Source organism: Malaclemys terrapin, chromosome 23 (assembly GCF_027887155.1).
Source record: "Malaclemys terrapin pileata isolate rMalTer1 chromosome 23, rMalTer1.hap1, whole genome shotgun sequence".
Classification (NCBI taxonomy): Eukaryota; Metazoa; Chordata; order Testudines; family Emydidae; genus Malaclemys; species Malaclemys terrapin.
This window is the reverse complement of record NC_071527.1, coordinates 15,993,985-16,004,754: the sequence shown is the minus strand read 5'-3', so window position 1 is coordinate 16,004,754 and position 10,770 is coordinate 15,993,985. Positions and strand designations below refer to the sequence as shown.

At 49.3% G+C, this 10,770-nt stretch overlaps 1 protein-coding gene across 1 annotated transcript; it reads left to right on the top strand.

Annotated features, from left to right (window-relative positions):
- The first annotated feature begins 1,579 nt into the window (after positions 1-1,579).
- Positions 1,580-8,368, top strand: LOC128828294 (uncharacterized). Its single transcript, XM_054012827.1, has 3 exons — positions 1,580-1,831; positions 3,177-3,207; positions 5,159-8,368. The coding sequence occupies exons 1-3, from the start codon at positions 1,616-1,618 to the stop codon at positions 5,611-5,613; spliced, it is 702 nt and encodes a 233-aa protein (XP_053868802.1). The 5' UTR covers positions 1,580-1,615; the 3' UTR covers positions 5,614-8,368.
- The last annotated feature ends 2,402 nt before the right edge of the window (positions 8,369-10,770 follow it).

Genomic DNA, 10,770 nt, shown 5'->3' with positions numbered 1-10,770 from the left:
TTGGGTGTCTTCGGAAAGCTCATGATGCACTGAGCATGGTTGTTATATTGATGTTATAGGTTCTAATTTCATGTCTATAGTTATGAGGCTGAAAATGTGTCTTCATGGCTTAAAACAAGCCCAGGCAAAAACTCTCCAGGAACAGAGAGGCAGTTCACACCTTATCAGGGCATGTATGGGACAAACCCAGCCCAGCCTCACAGGAACAAAGGACGCTGGCCTAGGCAGCAACAAAGGATCTGTTGGACTCTCAAGTGAGTCACCCCCCTTCCCTGGGTCAGTTTGGGACTGCGACGAGGTAATGCTCACCTAACTCTGAAGGGGAGGGGGTGCAAAGTCATGAGGGAAGAAAGAACATGATAAAAGGGAGAGACGTTTGCCATGCTCTTCCTCTCTCTTCCACCTACATCTACAGACACCACCACCACCAAGCGACTGAGGCGCTGATCAGGTGGGAGAGCCTGGCTGAAGGGAAACCAGCCAGCCTGTGGTGAGAAGCATCTAAGTTTGTAAGAGCACTGAAAGATCAGCTTAGAATGCGTTTCGCTTTTATTTCATTTGACCAAATCCGACTTGCTGTACTTTGACTTATAATCACTTACCATCTCCCTTTTATAGTCAACACATTTGTTTGTTTTTCTTTACCAGTGAGTTTGTATGAAGTGTGGGGTAAATCTGCTGAGGTTGGCAAAGGCTGGCGTATGTCCACTTTCCATCGCTGAAGTGGTGAACCAATTAATAAATGGGCACTGCCCACCTTGAGCGGTGCAAGACGGTATATTCCCCGGGTGCTCCCCTTTGCCCATCCTGCCTTCCCATATCATCTCATGCTCCCCTTTGCCCATCCCCTTCCCATGCCATCTCACAATCCCCTTTGCCCATCTCCCTTCCCATGCCATCTCACGCTGCCCTCTGCCCAGCCGCTTCCCCTAGGGGTAGGCAACCTATGGCGCACGTGCCGAAGGCGGCACGCGAGCTGATTTTCAGTGGCACTCGCACTGGGTCCAGGCCACCGGTCCGGGGGGCTCTGCATTTTCATTTAATTTTAAATGAAGCTTCTTAAACATTTTAAAAACCTTATTGACTTTACATACAACAATAGTTTAGTTCGATGTTATCGACGTAGAGAAAGAGACCTTCTAAACACGTTACAATGTAGGACTGGCACGCGACCCCTTAAATCGGAGTGAATAAAGGAAGAGTGGACACACCACTTCGGAAAGGTTGCCGACCCCCCTGGCCCTACCATCTCAGTCTTTCTTTCTTTCTTTCTTTCTTTCTTTCTTTCTTTCTTTCTCACTAATACCTTCTCTCACTCATCCCCTCTTTCTTTCATACTCATCAATTCTTTCTCCCTCCTGCCTTGTCTCTCTCTGTCTCTGTCTCTCTCCCCCGCTCCCCCCGGGTCCCCATGATGAACGGGTTACTTTCCCCGCAGTTCTTTCCTTTCCTGTCCCCTGTGCTGTCAGTGGAAATTCTCAGCCGCGCTCCCGCTTCCCTCGGCGCCTCCCTCCCAGGTCCGCCCCGCGCCTATAAAGCCGCTGCGCCGGGCGGTGCTGGCTCATTTCTGCCCCGGACCCCAGCCCCAGCTCGGAGGGAGCAGCCGCCTGGCCCCATGACGGCTCTAGAGCACAGCCAGGACCCCGAGAGCCTCCTCCGGGCCGGCTCCCGACGCGCCTGCCCCTGCCGGAGCCTGGACTGGTGTCTGCTCGTGGGGCTGTGCGCCCTGGGCGCAGCGATCCTGGCGCTCGCCTTGTTCTCGGCCTGGAGGGTCCTGCCCCGGCCGCTGGAGACCCCGGAGGCTCCCCCAGCCCTGCCCAGAATGAGAAAGGTAAGGAGGTGGCGAGAAGGCGTCTGTCCAGCCCACGGTCCCCTGTCTGTCTGCCCCAGCGACCGGGGACCCTTCTGTCTCCCTGCCCACAAGGCAGGGGTCTGTGTGTCCGGCCAGGACAGTCCCCCGTCCCCTCCTGCCTGTCTGTTCCTGGCAGTGTGGGGCGCTGTCTCTCTGGGGAGAGGAGGGTCTGTCTGTTTGTCTGGCCCGGCCGGGTGGGCTCTGTGTGTGTGTGTGGAGATAGTGGGGGTAGGGTCTCTCCCCTTGGCTAGCTGTCTGTCTCCCTGCCCCGTGGGGTCCTCCTCTCCCACTTTCCATGCCAGACCTTTGGGACCCCTCGCCAACACTTCAGGTGTAAATGCCCAAGTGCACTGATTGTTTGGACAGCCATTGCTTAACCTCTTCACGCGCAAGGAGCTGTATGCTGAGGAAGGGTGGCCTAGGGGGTAGGGTGCTGGCCTGGGCCATGGGAGACCTGCGTTGAATTCCCAGCCCTGCCACAGACTGTCTGTGTGACCCTGAGCAAGTCACTTCAGCTCCGTGCCTCAGTTTCCCCACTCTCCTATGTCACAGGAGTACTGGGCAGTGTTCAGATGCTACGGGTGAGGGAGGAGGACGGTGTGAGGTAGCTGATTCTTAATTTTAGGGCATGGTGGGTGATTTAGGGATGTGACACTTTAAGCCCTAAGTCAGCGGCCAGTAGTTGCGTTAGGTTTTGCCGCAGATCCTGCCAGCTAAGCAGGACTGGGAGCGGAGGTGCTGCAACACTTTGTATAGCGGGTGATGCTGACAGCCGTTGAACCAATCTGTAAACCTTGTATGTAATGGAAACCTCTTCAAGCCAGGGGCAGCACCCCTCGTTCCATCACCTGTGACTGGGAGCGCTCTCCATTTAACCCAGTGATCGACTTGCCACATTGGGGCCCAATTTCTAGAGGCGCCGGGTACTTGCGACACAAACCCAAGTCAACGGCTGCCGCGGGCATAACTTGAAAAACGGGCCTGGGACGTCACCGGAAAACAACAGCCCAGAAACCCCAGTGCCCGCCTTTGCAAAATGTCATTGTGTGTGACCGTCAGGCCGCTGGAAAGTCCTTTTCATTCCCAGCTGACAGCTTCTCGGCTCTGAAGTTCTGCATCTCAACTTCCCCAAACGTTCGCATGCGCCCGGGCCCTGCCTTTGAGTCTACGTCCGTTGGGTCTAATTTATATTATCTAGTTGGTGCTGCCATATTCGCTAAGGTGTCTGGGGGGGAACATAGTGTCTTGTCTGACCCTTGCAGAAAACAGCGGTTCTCTGAGCATCTTTTTTTGTAAAACAAACCCTCTCTTTTCCTCTTTTCAGGAGGCTGGGGTCCAGATGATGCCCACAAGCGGTAAGTATTTTACAGTTACTTGACATTAATGGCTCCTGTTTTCCCTTTCCTAAAGGGGGACAAATGGGAGTTTGGGGGACCTAAATACCTTTGAGGCTCTGGGATGGGAGACTAATACATTGTTTGCATCGCCGGCATACACGAACCGATGTAACTGCTGTTTGTCTGGCCCGGCCGGGTGGGCAGGGTACCAATGGGCTGGATAATTCCCCCCGGTCCACGCCATCTGTGCATCAAAGGAGACTTTAAAACTCATGCTGTTTGTACAGTAGGGAAATCTGTCTCTGTCACACTGCAGATCTAAGCAGGTTTGAGCTGGACCAATACTTAACAGCTCTCCCATCCAACTAAGCCGGTGTTCATTTAATCAGGTTTCAGGTTTGCATCTGATGAAGTGGGCTGTAGCCCCACGCAAGCTTATGCTCAAATACATTTGTTAGTCTCTCAGGTGCCACAAATACTCCTGTTCTTCATTTAATCAGGGGTGCTCTAGCCTCTAAACCAGAAGCCCAGACCACATTACATTTTGGATGCAATGCCAAACCAAATTCTTGTCTCCTCCTGCTCCTTTAGACAAAAATCCCATACAGGGAGTAGGTTGCTACCTTCACTGTCTTGACTAAATTCAAACTCTAGTTATATTCTGCTGACCTAAACCACAGACATACTTTCCGTTGGATAAGTGAGATCCCCATTTGCTTCCTCTCTGAAACTGCTGGGTGGCTGTCACAGAAGTATTGTGAAGTGTTCAGACATGAAGGTAGTGGAGGAGGAAGGTGTAAGACAGATGATTCTTAAATTCGAGGGCACAATGGATGATTTAGGGATGTGACCTAAATCGCTCGTAAATCTGTTCTGCTCCACCCCAGAGGTGGCTGCATTTCCATGGTAGACCTAAGTGGTTCTGAAGTATAAAGCTGGTGGAGTCAAGCAGTGAGTGCTTTTGAGATCTCTCTGGGTGAAAGAGCCATAAAACAGATGGTGAGGTGGGGCTGATTTGTTATTTCACCTAACCACTAGAACTCTGGGGGTTCTCCAGCCTCCTGACTTGGACCAATGCATAGTTACAAGGCTGGGTGGATATAGTTCCCAGCCTCCAAAGAGTTAATTGTGGATTTTTCTCTCCAGCATGGATTGCTGCTGTATGAGCACCTCACCCCTCCTAGAGTCAATGACAGTTGTCTTGGTTATAGATGCTTGGGAGAATCCAATGGGGTGTCTAGAAATGGGGCGCTGTTACCATATGGGATACAGACTCTGCCTAAAGGCTCTGTTAAGGCAGAGCATAAAGAGAAGGCCGTGAAAATAGAAAGCTAGGACGTGTTGCCAGCAGCGGACCCTAGAGAGTGCTACAGCTCTGAATACATTGTTCATGGCTCACGCGAACAGAGTCCAGGCCGCCAGATTGACATGAGTCATGTTGGCTTATTCTGCAGCATGTGACCTTCTCCTGCCTATGGGAGCAGGAAGGAAATGGTTTCACTGCTTGCAACAATAAAACCGAATGCGGAGAAGTCCGAAGGCAGCAGTCCCAGTGTGAGGGAATGCCTGAAAAGCCCCCTGCCTCGGACCCACGAGCTCGTGCTGGGGCTGGATCTCCCGTAGACATAGCACAGGGCTCTGCGGTAGGATGGAGAAATCCATGAGCTGAGGATTGGGGTGAGGACGTGTTGTCTAGTGGTTAGACAACCCTTGCCGCTAAAGGAGAATCTCTCATTAGCTCTGGTCAGTGCAGAGCCGGACACACGGTTGAGCAGTGGTCACTGTGGTGCATGCGTTGACTAGCCAGGTCACTAGTACACTCCCACACTTCGCAGGCCCCAGCTCTTCTATCGCCCTTTTCAAAGGTCGTGATCATTCTCCCCATTTCGCAGCTGGGGAAACTGAGTCTTTATCCCCCCCTCTTCAAAGATAACTAACATGCCTTCCCTCTTCTACCCTGTTTCTGCAGCTGTAATCAAGGAGAGGGTAATGGAGTTCGATCATCTCCAGGGTATTGATGGAGTGGTTCTCAGCTCCCACTTCGACTACCACGACACATCGCACAAGCTGGAGGTGAAGGTCGGAGGCCTCTATTTTATCTACGCCCAGCTGGCTGTCAAATGCGTTGATAAGACGTTATCTTGCAGCAAGCCGCAAACAGTCAAACTGATCGTCAACCAGCAGACCAGGGGCACCCGCAGCACGGTCCTGACCATCTCCCTGCACTTGTCCTCCAATTCGGAAGAGACCATGTCCAAGTTCTCGGCGGTTCTGCAGCCTCTGAAAAAAGGCGACTCTCTCTACGTGACGATGGACACTAATAAAACAGACATTGATAACTGGCAGCTGGACCAAACCGACAAAAAAGACAACTTCTTTGGCCTCTTTAGGTTATCTAGCTCTGCCGAGTCAGCAGACCAGTAGGTGGGAGCAAGGACCTCAGCGGTGGGAGTGGCAGTCAGTATCGCCTTCGGTTCTCTCGGACTCTCTGCTAGAGGTTGTGGAGGGTAGATTCCACCTAGCAAAATTCCCAGGCTAACAATCAGCAACAGACACTGGGAAAACGCGGTGCGTTGCTAGCTCTGGCACGGCACCGTCGCTTGGAGTGGCGACAGCTGGTTTCCATTCGAAGCAGGACTGAAACGGAAGGAACACGCTGTGGGGCGCGCTTGGCACACCGAAGAACCGGCGTGGGTCTGTTTTTAGCGATCAGTGATATTTATTATTGTGTGTTTCTTTAGCGTTCTGTAATTTATTGTAAGCAACTGGGAGATTGAATGAACGGTGCTGCTTTTGTTTTTTTATTTGTGTGAGTGGGTTGCTCTAAATGTTGACAAGGACTGACACGGCAACCTTAATTCTGATGGAGTAATTCCCGTGACTGTCAGTATTATGATTATCCGATCATTGCTGCATGTGGTATTATGCCATCCGTTTGGTCTTATGGCGGCTAGCGTATGGTGCTGATCAGTGTGGTTTAGCCATTGCCCACTGCTGGCTGGCATTGCAACTGCTCAGTCGTGTGTCATAGGCCCTATATTGCTGAAAGCTAGTGGAGATTCTCTTTTAGGAGAAGTAGATTGAGGCCTGTTCTTCTGCAGCAGGAAGGTCTGAGATCTATCTGAGCTTGTCGCCATGAAGCCCTAAGAGGCGACAGATTTGTTACAAGAGGGCGTTTGCCTAATCATTATATTTTGCATTCTGTGATTATGTGTCTTAAAGTGGAGAGTGTCAGCATCTGTGTGGCCCCCTTCCCGCCAAAAAATTTACTACTAAAAATACACTTGTGAAAATGCATCTGTTTGAAACTTAATTGGAAAGAGTCCGTTTAGAATTTAAACAGCCTTCTGCGACGCTCCTAAAATTGGGTCTTACTCACTAGCACAATGTCTCGTCAATTTCCATTTCCTGGTTGTGGTGGTAGCTCAGGGTGGAAATTGACTAGCTGGTTTCCACTGTACAATCTGAGTGACGTGTAAACAGCATAAATGGGATTATTAAAAAAACGTATTTAATCCCTAATAGTCACTTGGCCGGGGGTCGCAACAGCTTTCCCAGGAGTCTTCTTGAGTTATTTAAGCAGATTGTGATTATTTTTAAAGCAATTTAGAGATGCTTAAATTAGCAGATACAACAGTTGCCAACTTTCATGACTTTATCATGAGTCTTGGGATATTTAGTCCTTTTCTTAAAGCCCCAGGCTCTAGTGTCATGTGAATGCAACAAAGTCTCAGGAATCGTTTTAAAAAAAATCAATCCTAGCTCTAGTTTGTGGAGAAATGCTGGAAAAAAAGTGGCCCCCTAAAGTGCGAAATCCAGAAAGCAAATAAAAGTAATTCCAATTTTATTTATATCCTTTTTAAATCTCCTGATTTTTATTTTTTTCAGCCAAGCTCACGATTTTTGTGCAGCCTGACTTGTGATATTTTGAATGCTTGGGACTGGTAACCCTGCACAGAGTAACTACAATCATGCCAATAACTTGACTTCAAACTGCACTTATCAAAGGCTCAAGTCTATCACTGCAATAGCATTACTCAGAGTAAGATACTATTCCGCACGCAGCAAGTGGGCAGTGCTGGCTCCTAAGTTATTGGGGCCCTGATCTTTTTATTAAAGGAGATGAGACTGCAACTCACCTTGACCTCAGCTGGGATTGGAGGGACTTTGCACTTCTGGAATAAAGACTTCCATAGCTCAGTGCTGTTCTGTTGCAATGATGCTCTTCAGAACCTCTTAGGTAAAGCAACAGTGGTTCCAGATCTGTGTGTTTTTAACACATTGTCGGTGAAAGCTTGTCTGACATTCAGATGTATGCATTTTCTTCCTCCATACTGGGGTATATTTAATATATGAACATATATTTTACAGTTTAAGTATTTATTAGCAATACATTTTTATTTCCAACCAGTGGATTAACCCACAAGTACTAAGGTAAACTCAGTCATGAGTGAGTTTAGAGGAGTAGTTTCTTAACCTTTTCCATCCTTTACAAAAAGCATCTAGGGATTCCCTTTCCTCTCATCCTAAAGAGTGTGAAAGGGTGTAACCCCATAGGCAGAGAACCTCTGATTTTAGGACACTTGTTCTCTGGTGGCTGGAAAGTGCTTGTTCTCATTTATTGAAATAAGGCCTGAACTATGTGCGTGGGAAGAGCTAAGACGCAGGTGTATTATTGTCATATATGCTCTAACTTGTTTTGTAAAAACACTTCTGGAATATATATACTATATATTTAGTATGCACTTTAAATTGCTTATTTATTTTGATACAGCAGTTAAAATGGACGCGTCCATCAATAATAAACTATTTATACTCAAGAGTCCAAATGAACTTGCACTGTAGTTTATAATTTGGTTTCTTTGATCCTTTTGGGCCCAACGCTCCAGTCGGACTGTTGTAAGGAGGAATGTGAGTTGAGGCAGATCAGAATCTGTTTTTCTGTGTTAATTATCCAGCAGATCTTTCCGTCCTTTGGAAAAAGCCACGCTGTCTAACCCGGCCTTTCTCCACTAGCCCCCGGTGGTCGGTCAATATTCAGTTGGCCATACGTCTAAAGAACTGTAAGTCCAGTACTGACTAGCCCTGCATTGGTCTGGGGAGATGCAGCCTACGTGGCTTTGTAAGTTTGTCACATGGCCAAAACTTTTCCTGGTACCTTTGCTTCTACATCTCCAACCAGATGGACCTTCAGCCTAACGCTTAAGAAGTGACCTCAGTTGGAGTGGTGGTGCTGACCACTTAGACAGCAAGGGCCTGATTTTCACAGTTGGCTGCTAAATTCAGTGCCAGCTGCTGAAAATGTTGGTCTCCGCCATTCGCCATAAGAATCTTTTGCTCTGCCCTCATCCACTCACCCTTTGAAAGAAGACCCAGAATTGTTCTTGCTATCTTGGTGCAAATCGGAGCAACTTCATTGCATTCTGTAAAAAAAAGAGAGCAGAATCTGCCCCATGGCTACTTCTCCCGACCTTCTGGAGGTTTTGTCGTACGTTAAAACTTGAGTGACGTTCCAGAGTTGTGGTCCTCTTATGGTCCATCCATAGGAGGTTACCCAACCAGGAGACTTTGGGTCAGGGTGAATGCAAGACATTTCCCAAGTTATGGTCTGGAAATCTACTCTTAACCCAGCTCCAAGTGATGTGGTGGTACCAGAGAGCATTCCCGGTCTCTTGGAAAGATCTCCCAATGGGGTCACACGTGAGCATCTTCTCACTGCTCCTGAATGGGCCTACTCTGGAAACATTCAGCACCGTGTTGAGCTGGAAATGAGTCTAGAGACAGCTGATCCACCTCACGCAGGACTCTCAAGAGAACCCGTCTCTGGATGGGATGTTATTAATCCTTTTCAAAAGGTCCTGGATCACTGAGAGACAGGAATTCATCTAGGGCTTGATTCTACTTCGGGGCTAGTCCAGCCGACTGTCCCCGGCCAACATTCACCACCACTTCCCAGGGAGAGAGCTTATAAGAGGGGGGAAGTTACCCCTCTATGGTCCATCCAGCCCTTGGCCTCAGCTAGTCGCCTCGGGGTGGGCAGGAAACTCCCTGTCAAAGGATCCAGTGAGACATGCCACTTCTTTCAGCAGTTGTTGGATGCCGAACTGGTCATTAGGATATAGATATTCAGGCCTGTCTGTAAAGGCCTCTACTTTCAGAATGTGGGTGTATTTTTATCACTTAAAAGTTACAAAGGTATAAAACAAAGACTCAAAACCACAGTCCACCTGTGCATGGGCCTTCTCTCACTAGGAGAGTCTGAGGCCTGGTTCATAGGCTAAGGCAGGGGTGGCCAACCAAGCTCTTCAGAAGTTAATATGCCGCTCCTTGTATAGACACCAACTCCGGGGCTGGAGCTACAGGGGCCAACTTTCCAATGTGCCTGGTGGTGGTGGTGGGGGGGGCTCACTGCTCAACTCCTGCCCCTGCCCCCACTCCATCCCTTCCTGCCCCCTCCCCTGAGCCTGCCGTGCCCTCGCTCCCCCCCCCCCAGCCTCCACGCCAGGAAACAGCTGATTGGGAGGTGCAGGGAGGGAGGGGAGGCTGCCGGTGGGTGGGAGGAGCTGGGACCATGGGGGAGCAGATGGGGGGGCTGCTGATGTGTTACTGTGGCTCTTTGGCAATGTACATTGGTAAATTCTGGCTCCTTCTCAGGCTCAGGTTGGCCACCCCATGGCTAAGGGGGCCTTTGGCAAGGCAGCCATAACCTTGGAAGCCAACGGTCACATCCTCACATTCCAAACTAGTCCCATTGAAATCAGGTGCTACTGGGCTCTTAGGAATACAGTCCTGACCTGATAATGCCCGTCACCACCAGATAAAGATGGTTAAAGCATCCTGTCTGGCAAGAACTCACTTCTCAATAGTTGTGGTTGCGAAACCCTCATTTCTGTATGTTTTATCTTTATTTGGGCAAAACGTGTTAGACTTTAAGGTGCCACCGGACTCCTTGTTGTTTTTGTGGATACAGACTAACACGGCTACCCCCTGATCCTTGACACTTTTCTATTGTTACGCTGTCTGGTTCTCCAATTGTTTCTGTCTGCTGTCTAGGTGTAAGTTAATTAGGGGAGTGGGATATAATTGGTTAGAGAAGTATGTTACAATGTGTTAGGATTGGTTAGATAGATTTCAGTAAAATGATTGGTTAAGGTATAGCGGAGCCTATTACTACATAAATTAGGGGCAAACAGGAAGGAAATTGGGATTCGAAAATGAGGAAAAAGGAACTTGGATTTAAGCTTGCTGGAAGTTCACCCCAATAAACATCGAATTGTTTGCACCTTCGGACTTCGGGTATTGTTCTCTGCTCACGCGAGAAGGACCAGGGAAGTTGGAGAGGGAAGGAATAGGCCCCCTAACACTGCTTTGAACTGTTCCTGAGTGCTGACACCCATGACCTATCTGTCCCCTCACCTGGCCCTCAAGCTTGGAACTGGCTCATCATGGTGCATCACAGCCTGACGCGCTTGGCACCTCAGCTCAAGGGTGTGACATCAGGCCCCCAGCCTACCCATCACAGGGCAGCTCCCTGCACAGCAGGGAGGAGACAGAGACAGGCGATGCGGTCACGGTGCCAAA